The 18,861-nt window shown below is 38.4% G+C and overlaps 1 protein-coding gene across 6 annotated transcripts in view; it reads right to left on the reverse strand.

Annotated features, from left to right (window-relative positions):
* Positions 1-18,861, reverse strand: part of ACACA (acetyl-CoA carboxylase alpha) — a 242,979-nt gene that overhangs the window by 98,619 nt on the left and 125,499 nt on the right. For 4 of the 6 annotated variants that reach the window (XM_028109119.2, XM_028109115.2, XM_028109116.2 and 1 more), the window contains 9 exons: positions 18,283-18,426; positions 17,419-17,515; positions 16,392-16,499; positions 12,091-12,147; positions 11,807-11,851; positions 5,188-5,229; positions 3,931-4,146; positions 3,018-3,173; positions 674-877 (listed from right to left, as the gene is read on the reverse strand). In XM_028109119.2, the coding sequence (XP_027964920.1) occupies positions 674-877; positions 3,018-3,173; positions 3,931-4,146; positions 5,188-5,229; positions 11,807-11,851; positions 12,091-12,147; positions 16,392-16,499; positions 17,419-17,515; positions 18,283-18,426 (1,069 nt within the window). The remainder of the gene's footprint in view (positions 1-673; positions 878-3,017; positions 3,174-3,930; positions 4,147-5,187; positions 5,230-11,806; positions 11,852-12,090; positions 12,148-16,391; positions 16,500-17,418; positions 17,516-18,282; positions 18,427-18,861) is intronic. The other 2 variants (XM_088028360.1, XM_088028359.1) reach the window with 1 other exon arrangement.

An 18,861-nucleotide genomic window follows, 5' to 3' on the forward strand; every position in this document is an offset into this window, starting at 1 on the left:
TTCTCTGTTATGACAGAATCAATCTACTGAAAGAGTCATCTTCCATTTTCACATTCTTGATTTTTCTACCTGAAAAGGGGGTTCAAGTTCACTACTTTGCTCTTTTACAGAAATATAATACTCTGAGCTCTCTGAAGGAAAAATAATGTGTGTAAATGTGAATAACATCATGGGTAAATATGATAAAGTCACTGCTTGACATTGTTCAAGCTATTATATTACGCTGAAATTTTCCTTCTTTAAAATCAAAGTTGATGACATACTTCAACAATTCTTTTCTTTACTTGCCAATGAATAGACTACCTAGGCTGAAAACAGGAAGGAGGACAGATCACACCAGACAAGATAGTTCAGGTAGCTCAAGAGCCCTCTAAAAAAGAACTCTAAACTGCAGAATTACCTCTGGAGTCAGGTTCATTTGGCATCTGTTAGGGCTCATCAGTATGTCACAAAAGATTGAGGGTTTCATAACACCATGATTAAGAACACACGCACATCTTTTAAGGCAAATGAAGTTTTTCAAATTCATGTGACCATTTAAGCTGACAGAGGATAACTCCACTACGTGAAAGCAATGGGACTTGTGAGTTTGGGTCTTCCCTAACAAGGACAAGTAGCTCATCTTTAGGACCCAATCAAAACTCTGAGGAGCCTGCTTGACCGCCGGCCGTACCTGTGCCGTCCTGGAGTCAGTCACTTCCTTGTACAAGCTGATGTCCAAGTAATAGCCAGACTCGTTTGTCAGGAAGAGGCGGATGGGAATTGCTTTTCCAGTTGGTGTCAGGCGAATGTTGATTTTCAGTTCTGCCTGGAGGACACGTAATTTCCACAGCCGACTTCCATAGCGCATTACCATGCTCCGCACAGATTCCTCAATCTGTCACAGACACATCACCAAGCACAAAACTTAAACACCTTGTAACTAGAACCTGTTTTCAGGTCTGCCCATCTTTGGAAAAGAAGGAATGGAAAAAGGTGCTGGTTTCTGGAGATGGGCACTACATGTATTCTTTTTTACAAAAAGTAAGATAATTTCTCCCCAACCCTACTCTCGCTTACAACACATCAGGGACAATTTCATGCCAGCCTGGCATTTGAGTAGGGTTCTCTGGCTCACAACACCCTAATCTATGCAACTCCCTACCCCTTTCCCAATTATATTCATATTCTCTATCGAAGATCTGCAATATCTAAAATTACAAGCCATGGGATTTAAGAGAAAGCCCCAAATAAGAATAAAATCTCTAGTTAAATAGCTATTAAGTAGCATTTATATGCATGGTAACTATGTTTCATTGCACTTACAGGACCTTAAATCATCATAGCAATTACCACCATGAGCTTTTTCCTATATAATTTTATTAAACTTTATAATACATGCCTCTTGGTAAACTGCACAAATTAGAGAGAGGCAATTCGTAGGTGGGGCTAGAATGTTCTCTCTAAACAGGGCTCTGAAGCTTGGTCATTGCCAAGTCCAACTGGGATTTAAGTAGATGAGGTGGATGTTCCATAGTTTCTCTAAGGCTTATACCAAGGCAGCTTAGCACTCCTAGTTTTCAGGTTTAGGCAAGTTATTTTAACCAAATGGCCTTAGATGGGATTTTTCCTTACTGACATTCTAAAGGGAAATTTTGTTTTCCCAATATGGCTGTAGGCAGCTAAGACATACTATTCAAAATTAACGTCTTCTCAAATGAAGTTTATCTAAAATCCTTTCTCCACTTAGAAAATATCAAAAATATCTTCTACCACCCTTCTCTTACACTTCTTCAGAAGTATGTGCCACCCTTGCAGTCTGTTTTCACACCACAGAATCTTAGATTAGAATGGATTTCAAGGAGTTGACTTCTCTAGTCCCACACCTGCTTCTTAACCAAGAGGTATCTATCTGTTCTTCTCGTGAGGGAACAGAAGTCAACAATCTCTACATATGGGAAACTGACAGCTGTCTCTGACCGGAAAGGCATAGCTAGGGTGTATGGGTACTTAGAGCAAAGGCAGAGAGGCAGATATTAAAAAACTCACTGAGAAATGGTTAAGTCAAACCTAAAAATATATATGGTTATATAGTTATATAGTTTCCATTTTCAGTATTCCAGCCTTGTCAGTCCCAGAATGCTTAAGAGAACCTTTCGTTAAACTAGATGATGAGACTTGATACTCAGAGAGTGGTCCTCGGTTTTCTTGACAGACTCAAGCAACCTATTAGTCATTTGGAGTCTTGAAGAAAAAAAAAAGCAAAAGTGACTTTTCAGGTCTTAGAAATTAAGTTCAAAAAAGCAAAAGTCCATGCCTACAACTGATCTTGAGAAAGGGGGATACTGGTTCTCCTAATGAAATTCTACAATACCATGGGAGGAAAGGGTTAGAGGGAGTACAGAGAGCAGCCGGTCTTTATTACACCTGGGATAAAAGGTCAAGTGCAGAACCACCCTGTTTTCCTTCCTTAAATTATATGGAATGCATTTTAGAACAGAACCTCAGGATAGAAAACATACATAATACATGTGGAAATTCCTTATCAAACAAATTCTCTCCCTGTGGAAAAATACCGAAGAGAAACAGTTAGACACTCTGGGAAGGCGTATTGCCTCCCTAAGGCTACCAGGTAAGTAACAGTTAGGGCAAAGCAGCAGCAATTTTGCCAAAAGGCCCAACAACAGCAAAGTTATTCCAGATGAGAAATCCTAGGGAATCATATAAAAACAGGACCGCTATGATGACAAATATCATGGAATAACAGAAAGAAATTTATGTTTTTGTACTGCTTATAACGACCAGCAAGATAACATCATACCACCTTCTATTTTGATGTCTGCTCTCAGTGGCTATATATCGAATTCCTGACACCCTCCTGGAAACCCTGTCTCACAAGCATTCCGTAAACTTTAAAGATCAAGGGCTCAACTAGCCAGCCAAGAGTACCTGTTCCCAGGTCCAAGTGAGACTAAATATGGATGAATCTCTCTGCTTGTGTTTGGTAGTGCTGGAAGAGAAGCTAAGGAGAAATGTACCTTTGATGGGTCCATGATGACTGTGGGCACAAAGTTGAGGAAGATGTGGTTGCAGTCAGTGCGAACATTTGTATTGTTAAAAGCAACTTCCAACTCATCCATGGCTTCTAGGAGCAGCCTCTCCCCTTCGTTTTGTAGATATTCAAAAGAAGCTTCCTATGCAAGAAGAAAATCACCATCAACATTAGTGTGTTTTAGAAGAGTCAATAAAGAACTGGAAAAGTATAATAACTTGAGTAGTATTATGTCATGAATCATAAAGCACCTGCTGATGTTACCTTTCTCCCTAGAGTCGGCTCAATGACTGTAGGTGGCAGGGGCAGGCAAGGGTCAGATAAAGAGTTCCTGCAGCCCTTCCTCCTGCCTCCTAGCAAGCCATTTCCTTCCAACAGGTGGACATGCTGGGCATCCCCAAAGCTGCACCTCCAATAGGATTACTTTTCAGGTATGGCAAACAGAGCAGTTTAGAAAGTAAATCTGTTTGGAAAGTAAAAGCTGAAAACAGTATAGCTATGGGATGCAGTAATTAACGTGCCAGGAAGTGCTCTGCTGTACACAGAAACTACCCTATGTCTAGATGGGCTTACAACAGGGCCATCTCTAACTTTTCTCTTTATCTTCTATCATCACCTAACTCTCCCTGTGATCTTTCCATTAAGACGCTTTTGCTTCTCTCAAGTGAGTGCTTTCATGCTTCTTCCACTACCAAGAAAAAAAAATTTTTTAAAGCCCTTTATAATATGGAATATTTATTTCTGTGAGAGAAAGCACTCTCAGACTCCTGCGGTTATGGGAGAGTGGGAAGACTGAGAGTAAGAGCCTTGATTCAAAAAATGAAAACCTGATTTTCAACAACGCCTGCTTCTCTGCCCCTTCCCTCAGGGATGACTTCCCACCAAAGTACAGTACCCACCTTGGTGACTAGATCAGAATGTCTGATGATTGCACGAACGAAGAACCTGTAATCTGTCACTTCTGTGCCCACTTCCACCTTGGCTGCCCCAAGATACAGGTGCATCTTATGATTAGCACATGGAATGGCAGTAAGGTCAAAATTTCTCATCCGGTTCAGCTCTAACTGGAAAGCTAGGGCAGGCTCCAGGTGACGATAGATACGATCCTCCTCAAACTGAGCACAAAAGTGGAGAACAAAAGAGCTCACAAGAGGCAGTTACAAAATTACATTATGAAGAACATGTACGAAGCTTATTACATAAGCAATGATGTGCAAATAAGCAATAAAAAATGAGCTACATACAAGGGTAATGCTATAGCTTACATAAGATTAGGGACTGAAGTGCCTATTTACTTCCCAAGCTTTCATCATTTATGCTTTTACAAGTGGTGATGCTCACCATTAAAAAGAAGCAAAAACACCAATTCCCTCAGAACTCTCACTGTATTACTGTCTATACAATTCATTTTTGATAATTAACCACAGACTGCTTCATATTAATATCTACTTCACATACCAGTGTTTTGGGTTTACCCAATTAAAATGTTTACAGGCAGGACTTGGTTTTATATTCTTATTTCTGGCACAGTAAAAATGACACAATAAATACTCAACAAATAAACATCATATAATTTTTAAAAATATTTGGCTTTGGAATATTCTCCATCCCTATAGATATATAACTATTTATGTATCTTTTTTAAAAGTTATGTTTACATTTACTGCATGTTTTGTTGAAATAAAATTGTTCTTCCAGAGCACATGTCAACTGAGTGAATGGAGAGGGAGAGTCAAAGCCGGTAACAGGAAGAAACCAACATGGTCTGAAATTCTGTATTTTAAAATTGAAAAAAAAATGCACATAAACAAGACTTGGGTATAAATGAACTGTCTGTAGGTGACAAGAATACTACTACTAAATATAGTAGTCCTTTAATATCATATCATTAGGGTCATCCTAAAGAGTAGGGAGAACTGTGAAAGTTATCGCTTTCTCCAGATAGCTCAATACATTTGATTGTCTCCTAAACCAAATTCCTTCAGAAAGGAGTCTTCTTTAGTTCCAAGACACATGTAAGGCAAAGGGAAGCACAAATTCGGTTAGAGAAAGGAGAATGACAAGAAGAGCACATGGCAAAAATAAGCCATTCTTGGGTTTTTAAGAACAAAATGAAGATTAAAAAAAAAAAAAAGTGGGAAGGAATCAGTCCTTACCTTATCCCTTGCTCGGAAGGTAAAAAATTTAGGAAATTCTCTCTGTGTTAAAGAAGGGGAAAATGTGTCAGTCTTTCATAGATATGGCTCTTTGGGGATAAACACATAGTAAGTATAGAAACAGTCAAGCATCTAGAAGGCAGTTCCTAGAAAACATGCTCCTTGCCTAAGCTTAGCCTGGGGAATATGAATGATCCTCTGGGTAACTACCACTTTGACCCCACTTCCAAATATGAAATCACCACACCACAGTTATTATCCTAACTTTAATAGCTACCCTCTCCTAGGAAAAAAAATTAGTATTTTTTTTCATCTCCGAAGTGAAAAAAAAAAAAAAATCTTCCCGGGTGTTGCTTTTGGCACAACCTGGCAAATATACCCTTATGCTGCAGCATTGCAAAAGTAGTCACTGTACTGATTTCCCAAGTTTCTCCTTAAGAAACTCTTAAAATGTAAACCAGCCAGATAGCACAGGATCCCCAATCCATGTTTTTGTCCACATTCCCTCTCAAGTCAATAATTCCAAGGGTTTAAACAATAATATTTCAAGACAAAGAAAAGTATAAGATGTTACTTTGGTCACTACCACTCTATGTACAGGAGAGAATGGGACGGAACTAGGGAACTTGTCATTAGGTCTTACCGCTCTTTTGCAGGGCATTACACAACGAAGCAACCAATTTCCTAAAACCTTATTAATTAACAAAGATGAATTCAATTAGCAGAGTCCATTAGCTTCTGAAATTTAACTTATTAACACCAAATACCCCTGTTTCTCGGATGGGAGGCTCTACTGGCAGTGTTGGAATCAAGTCATTACTATTTGCCTCTCTAGGAGGTTTCATTAGGTATCTTCTTCATTATGAGTGCAATATAATCAAACACTTATTGGTACAAGGCAGAGAGACCAAGACTAGCTAGCTGCCTAAATATCCCTCAATGAGCTTTAGGAAGCATGAAGGAAACATGAACCGAAAGCCTTCTAGGTGGCAGGTGCTCTTATGTGCTGTTCCATTGAACAAGCACTCTCAACAACCTCTCAGGTATATATGATGACCCATTTTACAGCTGAGGAAGCCAAGGCCAAGTGATATGCCCAGGATCATAGAACCAGAATGTGAACTTGAGTCTCTCTGTTGCCAGAGCCCACACCCTTTTATTTCTACCACTCTCTCTCAAGGGTAGGGCACTACCTTTCTACTCTTGTCATAATCCAAATTCCTTATTTAGACAACTTCTCCTTGATGAAATAAAAAACAGAAATTAAGGCTTTAAAGGAAAAAAACAAATAAAGCAAAACTCCTGCTGAAAACTTGTGGTTCTTGAATTTACTGAGAGCTTGAATACTTTCCACAGGTATTTACACCTCATACCTTAACTAAAGCTTACAGAGTTAATAAATCATTTTATATTTCTTTGGCATTTTGACTGTAAAACTGCATTTAACAGGCTTCTAGGAACTTGTTTAGCAAGCCCAGGAAATCCCCTGTCCAGGCTCGGGTCTTTAAAAGCCCTTTGAAAGTGGGTTTTACATAGCACTAATCTTTTACTGATGATATTTTGTTCTAAATAATTCCCCTGAATGATAGTGAAGAACATGGGGATGACTTCAAGGTTAAGCAGGAAGATGTTCAGCTGACTTGTCAGTAGATTTCATGCTCATGGCTTTATATAGCCTAGTTTTGGTTTTATTCTTGAGAGGTATGGCTTTCAGGGCATTAGCTAAAAAAGCAACACAGGTCAAAAAAAGGAAAGGTAATAAAATTCTCCCATGAAATTTTCTGAAAGAAGAGGCAAGGAAAGTGATAATAAAGTCTCTTAAGCATACACCCTATTCTGCCAGAACTATTAATTAATTAAAATATTTATTTAGTGTACCATTTAAGTGTGTATATATGCAGGATCAAAATCATTTTTCTTCAAAAATATAACAATAGTAACCAAAAAACACTGTCTTTACCACTCAGCCAATTAAGAAAATTTGTAGTAACTGAAAGGCATGGGAAGCAAACAGTCTGAATGGAACAAATTTACAACAAATAATGAAAGAGGCTGACTAATTTTTGACAGAGATGGACAAAGACTACCAAAATTAAAAAACCACTTTCATTAAGAAAAAGTGTTATGAGATGATACAGGCAAACTTTTTTCTTTTTCAACTTTTGAGCAAAAATTTTTTTTGTTCCACAGTGAAGTCCTCAATTTAAGTGTGAAGCATTCAGAACAGGAGATGGCCAGAAGTACTGTGCAATGAGAAATCAGGATTACTGAGAGATCCTTGGAAAGCTATACAAGTTCTGAAGACTTTTATAGCAAGTCACCTCTTTCGGTGCTCAAAAAATCACAGAAACACAGAGAAGAAGAAATGCAGAAGTCTGGACCTATAGTTGTAGTAAATTCCTTCACCCTACCTCATCATCCTGAGACTTCCAATTTTTCCACTAACAGCATTCATGCTTATTCCATCACTAATGTAATTGCTTTCCAGGCATTCTACTAGTGTTATGGGCAAATATCATAATTGAATGTACACAAAGAAAAACCCTCTTAGTGTTCTGGTACCAAAAACCAAAAGAATGCAACATTTCTCAGGAAGAAATTATACCCCTGCTGTGTTCTAATCAGCCAACCATCATCAAGACAATCAAAATAATTTGCCTAAATTAGCCAATCAAGACACCCTGCAAATCAGAGAATGTGAAAACCTGCAACAGAAAACATCATAGCTGATTATGATACTAATAATCGTGTTAAAAACCTAATGAGATGAAGAAATTGGAAACTTGCTGGTGCAATTCTCTTTTACCTCAACATGCTGCGAACTAATTATATAGGCTGTAATTAAAACAAAAACCCAAACCAAACCTTCTGAAAAACTAATAGTTGATCCACTAGCAAACAAAACTACCAATTTTTTCCCAGCTTTATTGAGATATAATTGACATACCAATTTTTTTTAAAGAAATGAACTACTAACCATAACTATTTTTGATAGTGCGTTCTTCCTTCAGGCCCAAATAATCCAAACCATTTTAAAGTGGGAATCACTCCTACAAAACTGGTAAAACTACAACTATCTCCTAGGTGAGTAATAGCAGAATTTTTTAAATCTCATAAATTCTTTCAAACAAGAAGCAAAAGAAACTTAGATGCAAAACTGATTTTAGAATCTTATCACCATGTTTGGACCTAATGCTTTTGTTTAGGTTGCAAAGGATCAGAAGAAATCCTGAAAATTTGCATTTTAGTACCTTTAACAAAACTGCACTGAAAAAAAAATATGGAAAGCTTCAAAAAGCATAATACATCCCAATCAAACAGCACCTTCTGCTGCACTTTCTGGAATTCTAGATCTGTAATGTGAGTGAAACTAAGAGACTTAAATACTACATAAAACTGGAGAGCTTATTCAGCTACAGAAACTCAAAGACCCTGTTCTTTTGCTTTCAAAGCTTCAATTTTTTTTTTTTAATATGGAGGAGATATTTACAAGGATGGGTTGGCCTCAAACTTTGTGTAAATATCCATGTTAAGCAGTTATTCATTCATGTCCTGTTTTGGGCACCTGATTTAATTAGACAGCCATGGAAACAGCCTGGAGACTCAGCCTCCTTACTGCTGGTGGATAGGGCCAGCCTGGAACGACAGGCTCCGAGTTCTAAGAGAGTCTCCAAGAGACTAAAGGCAGCAGCAGACATTCCAGTGCTCAGCTCTTGGGGGACTGTGGCGATTAGACAAGGAAGTTTTCACAGGCATCTGAAGAAGGACCTAACAATATACACGCTCTCTAGGAATCTCTCCTCTGTCTCACTCATGGGCTGGTTCTGGTTCTGAAGCAGCCAGAGGGCCATGCGATAGCATAGCAGCCTCATTCCACACCAGCCAGTGTTGTACTTGGTAACCTTCCTCCTCTCCTTGCCCCGTCATGTGCACATTCTCTCTTCTATTCAATAGTACAGGGATTTCACAGTGTAGAACAGGGGAGGCTGCATACATCACAGTGGATTACCAAGAAGCCAGAGAGATCAAGGGATTCATCTCTAACACTCCCAGAAAGCTTCCTCTTTTTCACACTACACTAACTATGGGGCAAGCACACATCAGATGACATGACAGAGGCTAAGCATCCTTCATGAATGGCAAGCTACCACCAGCAGAGGAACTCCAGCAGTACCATAAGAGTGAGCCCTGGATTTGTACGAATCCTGCCAAGGTTTGCTGGCTATTGTGGATCCTGGATGGAGCTCAGTAATAGTTGCCCTTGCCCCCTGCATAACCACTAATCATTTCTAAGGAGCCTAACATAAAAGCACCCCAACTCCTCTGCCATTCAATTCTTCAGAGAAAATCCAGTCCACACCTAAACCCTAATGTTCTCTACATCCTAAAGCAACCTTTCCTACACCTGTGACAAGACACTTCATAATTTAACGGATTTCCCACTTGATGCCACTGTAAATAGGAACCGGACAATGATTGCTGGAGAACACTAGCTGCTGGGCTCATTCCCTAGAAGATTTTGCCTATATAAGTCCCTATTTAACCTATTGGATAGCAGAGAGAAAAAAAAAACGTTTTAAAGTTGTAGATACACTCTACGACATGACATAGATTCAGAGGTAAGAAAGTACAAAAGAAAAATAATGCATGAGAATTAATCGCTTTGGCTTTTTAGAAGTTTTAGTGGAGGGTTTTAATTTATTACGGAATGCTTATTATAGGAAACCAGTTCTGTGCTATAGACATGAAGACTCCATCTGAACTATTAGGGAAAAGAAAATAACTTTACAAGTTCACTATTATTTCCCAGAATATTATATTACTCCAAAGTCAGTGAGAAATGAAATATCACATTAAGACTTAAGAACCTAGCCCAGGGGCGCCTGGGTGGCTCAGTCAGTTAAGTGTCTGCCTTTGGCTCAGGTCATGATCCTAGAGTCCTGAGATCGAGCCCCACACAGGGCTCCCTGCTTCTGCCTCTCCCTCTGCCTGCAGCTCCCCCTGCTTGTGCTCTCTGTCAAATAAATAAAATCTTGAAAAAAAAAAAGAAGAACGTAGCCCAATACTCTTCCCAAACCCAGGTCTCAGCTCTGGCATGTCTACCTTAGTTCTGATCAGCATTTACCAGCCATACTATTTATTCATGGGCTCCCATATTCTATCCCAAGTATCAATTTTATACTTTAAGCTCCTGATTCTTCTTCCTAAAGCCCCAGGGTTCTCTTTAAGCTCCTCATACTTCTCCACTGCCTCCAGTTTCCTATCTAAAGTTATTGATATATATCTGCACTCCGCTTGATTTCCTGACATCAATAACACAGGGGAGCTGTGCAGTCCACAACATTTCCTAAAGCATTTCAGAAAATCTTAGCTCTTTAGGTTGTAGGATAGTGTAGACTAGACCAACAAGGTGAACTGTGAGAAGGAAAACAAAATGTCAAGTACTAGAGACCTAATAAACAAAGCGATAAAAGCAATCACATATAGGTTCTTGAATTTAGAAAGTCCTTTCCAGAATCCCAAATGCTATCTTCATTATTGCAAATGAGCAGTGCTTGAAAACTAACTTAATTATCTTAATCGTTAAAGCAAAACAAAACAAAATTCTTATCAGGAAAATTAAGACTTCCAACCTAATATCTTCTGGAATTTTACTCAGTTGCATTAAGGTCAATTTTTAAAGAAATATGTTGACTATAATCAGTCATTTTAGAAAACGACATCCTGATTGCAAACTGGATTTTTGATCCTATGGCTATCATACTGGGTATGATCATGGATATACCATAGTTTAGATGCCAGGCTATTAACTTAGTTCTCTTTTCAACAAAATTGTTAATTCCATAAATACTGATAGTTAACTCAGTTAAACGGGAGAACAAGCAATTTAATGCTTAATTTTATTTATTTCCTGTTCCTAGAATTAACACAAGAAAAACACCAACTTGGATTCTGTTAAAATATTTTAAATAACAAATGACTGTTTTTCAGAATTGAGAATTCTCAAGAATAGAACTTGAATCCAACTTTGGTAGAGGCCAAGACCCCAAAGTACAATCGGCAGTTGTTTTTTTGTTTTAAAGATTTATTTATTTATTTTAGGGAGTGAGAGGGAGAGCATGCGAGCGCAGAGCGGAGGTGCAGAGGGAGACAGAGACCCAGGCAGACTCTGTGCTGAGCTCAGAGCCTGACAGGGGCTCAACTTCACAATCCTGAGATCACCACCTGAGCCAAAACCAAGAGTCGGACGCCTAACCGACTGTGCCACCCAGGCGCCCCTCAACCGGCAGTTCTTGATTACTGAGTCCCTTATTCACTGTGTACACAGAAGGAATTACTAGTTAGTTCCTACTTCTTCCTTAGTCACTTGGATAAACGCATATGTTCATCCTTAACTACTTCTCAGAGTGATACTGAGAATTCATTATAGGGTTAAAAAAAAAAACACCACCAGCTTGCACACTCCTACAGAAATGGAAGATTTTAACACTTTCTATAAGAGAAACCAAACATCAGTTCAGCCCTTTTAAATAACTCACACGTATTCTATATATTTAAATAATCAGTGGCAAACAGATAAAACAGTAAGTAATCTTTCATTGTGGTTCCTTTTACTTACATGAAATCTCTGATCCACCTCACAGTTGACCTGTTTTCTGAAATCCTTTCAAATGAACGACAGAAAAGAAGGAAAAACAGAAGCTGGCAATCAGTGATAAAATTAAAAATGAATTAAGTAAAAGGCAATGAGTTAAATTAATGTTTTTTTCTTGATTAAATTTATAGAGTTATTTATTTGCATAGGTTCTACAATTTAGTATATGATTATAATCCCATATTTTATTTTTATTAAAAGTTCTAGCAGCAGAAGACACATTGGAGAGGTATCATTCACGCCAGTACCTTTTGTGCAACCAGGAAAGTAAGGCGCCGTATCCCATGCTCAACCAGGGTAGCTTTCTACAAACAAATATGTAAAACAGAAGACAGATGAGAGATCACTTTTCATCTTCAATTTTACCCCATTTGGTCTTCATAAAGCTCTGATTGGGCAAGCACCCTTTTTGTATCTCTACATCTTGCCTCAGTACCTTCAACTTGCAAATAAACAAATCTCAACCTGGCTCCAATGGAATAGGTCTCATATATTAATCTGGACAAAACTGAAGGAGAACTTTGTAGGGAAGGATCATACGAAGTCACCTAAATTCTCTAAGGACTGATTTACATCAAGGTGGACCATAACACAATTTTTGCTCATAAAATCACACCTGGTGGGCCTGTATTCAACTGTGAAGATTAATAGTGATACAGAAGCTAAATGTAATCAGGTAAAGGGAAAAGAAGAAATTTCCATAAACAGAAAATTCAGGTGCTACACTGTTATTTACAGATATTATCTATCATCAGATACTGCATTCCCAGAATTCAACTAAGTCCTGACCTTTTCAGTTCTTCTAAAACATTTTCCCCCTGCTTTACATGAAGGTATTTTTTAAAAAGATTCTCTTTAAAAATTGGTAAAGCATGTTTAACAGGCTTTTAAACTTAGTGGTTATTTACATCTTCACTTGGCACAGGCAAGCAGTATATTAGGAGTCAATAGAGACCAGTGGTTTCAAGATAGACCCTTACATGAGCCTTGGGCCTTCGGATCTAAGCCTTTCTCTATACTGTACTGCTCACTTATGCCTAAAGTAGAGACAAAGAAGCAGGTTAAAAATTAAGTAAGAACATTACTACATCAAAAACTAATGATGTATTGTATGGTGACTAACATAATAAAATAAAATTTTAAAAAAATTAAGTAAGAGACATGCTTTTAAAGGTCCCTAACAAAGAGGGGCTATGTGGCAACAAAAAGAAAGGCAAGTCCACCACCTGAATGGCCTGAGAGAATATACGAGTAACACAAATAGAAAAAAATACGTGGACTTTCACAACCTACATTCAGACTTTAGTTTGATCACATCCCTTGCTATAACCTGAACCAAGAGCTATGTTCATAAGTCAATTCTTAGCTTTCACAATACTATGCATTTTTTACATCCAAATTAGCTTCCTCTTATAAATAAGCACATTCCTGAGCCATTTTCCTCCTACTTCTCCATTTCCACTATGGCACTGCCTAGTAATAAAATTAACAGCATAAACAAAAGATAACTGGAAAAATTAATTTTCTAATAATAAATCCCCAGGCCAAACATGAATAAATTTTGGCTTAATAACATTTAAAAATTATCTGTACTAGCATCTTACCCATTAGTGTAAATAACCAAGTATTGATACTACAATAAGAAAAAACTATTTTAAAAGAACAGAGCCAAATGGGGGTTGTGGTGGTTATCTGTCTTTCAGCATGCCCAGAAACAGAAACGTTTTTGTTTTTTTTTTTTCCCCAACACCAACAAAGAATTCCACTACAGCCAAGTCCTTCAAAGACAAGCATCAATAGCTGTGTTCTGGCAAGGGAAGAAAATAACTTTAATAATGCCATGATTTAAAATCAAAATTGTTATTGCTTTTAAAATTCCACAAGTGGCTGACAATAACAGCAGAGCAACAGGATTCTGATTACATTGTAATAATGCGGGTCTCACAGCAAGTCCACAGCTATTACCCAGCGATTAGGCGTCAGCACCTGGAGAAACTCCATTTACACTGACTGCTTCAATCTCCTCCACAAGTCATTTACAAATATATGATCCTAATTTCTATGAGAGAAAAAAAGACATGCTGGGACTAGAAGATTATTTGGACAATTCAGATCAACCTATTTGATAGTTTAATGTGTGCTTTAAAAAAAAAAAACTTTTTCTGAACTGCTAGGAGCATGATCAAGAACTGAAAAACAAAACTAGTTATGACTTCAGTTTTTTTTTTAATTGCTTTTCCTTCCTTTTTATGTTTTTCCCCCCAAAACAAGGAGGTGAAAATGCCAAATATTCCTAGATAAGCACAGTACCTGATGCAGTGAATAGCTTTTGTAGGCTCAGAATGTCAGCACAGTGTACCCTTAGCCTTCCAAAAAGCCATACAAAAGATGCTAGATTTCTCTGCGCCTCGGTTTATAAGTTTGGTAAAGGGAAAAGGCAATTTCCTATTGCCAGTTAATGTTACAAATATATGTAGTGAAAATAAGGAAACTGCTTCTTTAAATCAACATGTGATGATATAGAAGACTTGGATATGAGGGTAATAAAAAGCCTAAAGTTGAGGTCAGAACAAACAAATATCGGCAATTAGTGCCTCAAAACCTGGGAAGAAACGGCCACAGATTATTTCATCAAGCAGCAGAGTCAGCAGCCACGCACAACATTAGGTCTCTTCCAGCTGAGGTTACCTTGGTCACTGGTCTCAGGTTAATTTTAGGCAGTCACTAGTCCAGGGCAAGAAGGAAGGTAAATTTCTAAAGAAAAATTCTCGGGCATTGTCCTGTACCTTCATTTCTCTGGAAATACCTTTTCCTCATGTTGGCCACTACAATCTCCCAGTCAGTTTATGTGCTGTGAGAGTATAATGGATTAAATGCTAAAGCTCATGTGAAGCACAGAGTGACCATCTCTTCCTGAGTATCTACCACTAGCATGATGTGAATGCCTATGGAACTAATTGTTTATAATGCGAAATTAAATTTTAAAAAACATCTACTGACTTCTTTCTTTATAATAAGCACTATGAGCTAGATGTTTTCCAATCAAAGAAAGCACATGGGTCTTGTCATTAAGGGCAGATGAAGAGAGGTGTTTTGACATCTATCATGTCTCATTGAAATACAACTGCATTAAATCACTAGAATCCTAAAAAAGAAAACAAAGTAATAGAACTGCAGATTATTATTTGAGCATGCATAACCATTCCCTCCAACTAGACTATAAGCAACTTCAGGGCCAAGAATGTATTATTTCCTAAAGCACCTAGATCTGAGCCCCTTCGAGCTGGCATCACAAGGCTCCCCTCTTTCCCTCCTTTCCTCCTGCTTGTTTTAAGAGCTGTCTCAAACTTTATCTTTCATGAGGACTTCTTTGAGTAGCCCTCACTAAAATGTACTTTTCTTCCTTGCATTTCTAATTGGTCAGCATACATTTATTAGCAGTAATAACGCTTTTTATTTATAAAGAACTTCTATGTAAATTTTTTTCATTTGCACCTTATCACAATCCCATGGGCCTGGATTAGTCAGGAATTAACTCTACTGTGCACGTGGGGAAAATTTCAAGCTCAAGTAGATTAAGGCTCCTTGAGCACCTGCTGGTAAATTATATAACAAAAACTAGAATTTAAGGCACGTCACATCATGTATCGTGAGGGTGAGAGAACCATTGCTGAGTGGGAGAAAAACTTGATAAGGGGGCATTTTGGACATTTAATTTTGTGGGAGTAGGCAGAATGGAAACTGGGGGAAGAACGAGGGGAATATAGGTGGATCACAAGTAAGCCTGTTGCCATGCCTCAGATGTGAGGCAAGAGTTTACACTAGAGTGATGGCAGTCCAGAATTAAGAAACTGAGAAAGGGTAATAGACACTGCAAAGAAAAACCTCACAGGCCTTGGTGACTGGCCAGGTAGAAATAAACAAGTATAGATTGTGGGTAGAGGGGTAGATTAATGGAACAGCAAGGAAAGGAAGAAGTCAATGATTTCTGAATGACCAGGAGAGTAAAGGGTTTGGTTATTGGGGTTTGCTTTGTTTTTTTTTGATGGGGGGAGAGGGTTGGGGGAGTCATATAGAGGTGAAGGAAAAAGATGGAAATTTAGGTTTAAACTATGACATTTGATGTCAACACAAGATATCCAAGGGACACAAAATCGAAAAGAGGATGGAAGTGTAACTGATATTTTCAAGGGAGGCAAGAGAAGGACATGGAAGGAAACTCAGGGGAGTTTGGGCCTAGACATGTGGAGTAAAGTCACCAAAGTAAATATTCAGCAGGTGAATGGAAGTTCAAGACAGCTCTGGAAAAGATTTAGGGACACAACTTACTTTCCTTAAAACATTTTGAACACTTGAGGTCTATATTTCTTGACATAAGACATTCATTACTATTAAATCACTTTGGAATTTTACCCCTACAGGCAGAACTATGTAAAAGACATAGCCATTATCAGTGACAGGCCTAATAAGTAGCGACTGATAAAAGGATGGGTAGGATACACCAGCAAGAAAGCGACCACCATCTATTTCCACCCAACCAAGGACTTACATTTTGTTGGGTAAACTCTCTGAACATAGCTGCCAGTCCGTCATCCTCAATATCACAGTCAGTCTTGATAGCCACATTCAGAATGTGAATTGGTTCATCCCTGGGGACCTGTAACTCAAGAACACAAGACAAAGAAATTTAGGAAGCCGGCTAATACCAAGGCAGAGAGAAGTTACAATACTAGGTAAAATACCTGAAAAAGAGATACACCCCACAGGACATTCTGGTTTGCCCACTAGTACGAATAAGCAAATTGAAACCATTGCCCAGCATCCACAACAGAGAGTAAATTAAGTAAAACACCTAGCTTTTCAAAGATAAGGCAGTAAAGCCATTAACTAGAGGTGGCCTCAAATCTTGACTTGACATTAACTTGAAGACCACCGTATCCTCAACTTTTTCGCCAATAAAATGGGAATGAAATCATTTGCCACATTTCTTCACAGAATGTGAAGCAAAATGAGTGAAAGAAAGCCATCGGAATATATTCTCACATAATATATTTCCTAACAATTTATCAAACAGTGGAATATCAAACCATGGGAAAATAACCTCATGGGAAAAAACAGAATCATCTGTTTACTGAGAAATGAAAAGAAGGGATTTAATAAAACAACAAAGTTTTAAACAAAATGCCTCTTACTTTCTGCTCTCTAAAGTCCACAATTCCCTGAATACTACAATAGTAGCATTCTGCAAACATACAAGCCATTGCTAAGAATTACAGCTACCACAGCTCAAGTCTTTAAAACAACATTCAGAGACTCAGAGGCAGCTGCAATGGGTCTAGCTGAGCCCATTTGCTATTCTCACTATGGATTCCAAGATTAATACAGGTTTTTTTTTTTAGGTTAGAATTTATATTCCATCTGCCCCCCAAAATACTTTGATGAGGCATATAAAACTAATATAAAGTAGGGTAAAAAGATGAATTCTTCCCTATAATGTTCCAAAGTCAGAAAGATAGCATATACTACAAATCTTGTGTCTAAAATAACAAAGCAGTTTCCCAAAGGGCACACTATACCTTGTCTTCATCGTATAGAGACGTGTGACCGGCCTCAGGGAATGTGGGGCTTTGGGGTGGGGAATCGCAGAAGCAGCCCATCACTTCATCAAAGATCCTAAAAAAATACCAGGGGAACACCCACCATGAAAACCAAAGAGCAGAGAACTAACGCTGCCATTGCCAGTCTGGTCCACAAGAAGCATCTATCCTACTCTGTGCTCAATAGTCAACTGAACAGAATCACCAGTGGCTGGAGGTGACATGCAAAATTTCACCAAGTGGCAGAAATTAGGAGGATAGATTGTTTAAACTTTAATAAACCATATATATTTTTTCTTTTAAAAAAAAGAATGATCTACAGCTTTCCCTCCCCCCCCCCCATGTGTAAGCTATGAGCACCGCTGTCATCATCAGTCTTAAAGTAACAGAAAGAGCCTGGGACTAGAGCAGTGACAGACCAATGTAATTACCCCTCCCCCTAGGGTAATGCATCAGTATCTATCAAGAGATAGATGCTGAATGCATTTAATCAAAAGATGTATCGTCTCTGGTGGGGCTCACTCTGGTGTTGTGTTTAATTTCTCCTGACATTTCACTCATCACAGAGCAGACAGCTTCTTCTGTTAGCTCCTAAGGAAAAGATGGTTTTTGTTTGTTTCTTTTTTTCTGACCAGGCTCATATAACAAGTAAAGGCTTGCAGAGCCTGAGTAAGAGGTAGAAATGGAAGAACAATACCTCTCCAAGGACATATACAGCAAGGGCTGTATCTCCTTAGCTGGTTCATGGCTATTCTCGGGTCCTTTATTTATTTGGCAGAAATCAGAGACCCCAAAAGAGAGATGCCCGTGGCTCCCCTTGCGTATAGTTCCACAGTGTCTTACCTGACAAAATCTTCAAAAGTCCGAAAAGAGACCATTCCTCCCATCCGCTGACATGGTGGAGTGAATGAGTTGTCCAACAGCACATCGCTGACACTAGCTACGTGAGTCATGCCATAGTGGTTGAGGTTGGAGGAGAAGGACATTCTAAATGGTAATCAAGTGCATTAGACAAGGAAAGCAGGAACAGGACTGGGAGAGTAACAACAGAGAAAAGAAACAGGAGAAAACTCTGAAGTAGGGTCAGGTTGCAGAGCAGATTTGGTTTTTTACCCACTGTGGATAAGACTGTCTTGATGGATTCATATGACCCCTTTCATCTGAGCTTACCCCACACCAACTATTTTTAGCACCCCAAAATTTCTCCAAATAAAAATCTAAGGATAGCTAAGAACTACGTGGCAGTTTTAATACAATGAAACCATGATATGTCTAATGAATGAACAGAACATAGGGGTTAAAAACCATCCTGCATCTTCCCCTTCCCTAAAACATTCCCTCTTATAAAAGGAAAGAAGCAAGCCAAGTGGGTTGTAACGAAGCAACACTTAATCTATTAGAATTCCTACAGAAAAATGCCTT

This window comes from Eumetopias jubatus, unplaced genomic scaffold, assembly GCF_037043125.1.
Source record: "Eumetopias jubatus isolate StellerSeaLion01/CBP00866 unplaced genomic scaffold, mEumJub1_p1.0 scaffold_10, whole genome shotgun sequence".
Lineage (NCBI taxonomy): Eukaryota > Metazoa > Chordata > Mammalia > Carnivora > Otariidae > Eumetopias > Eumetopias jubatus.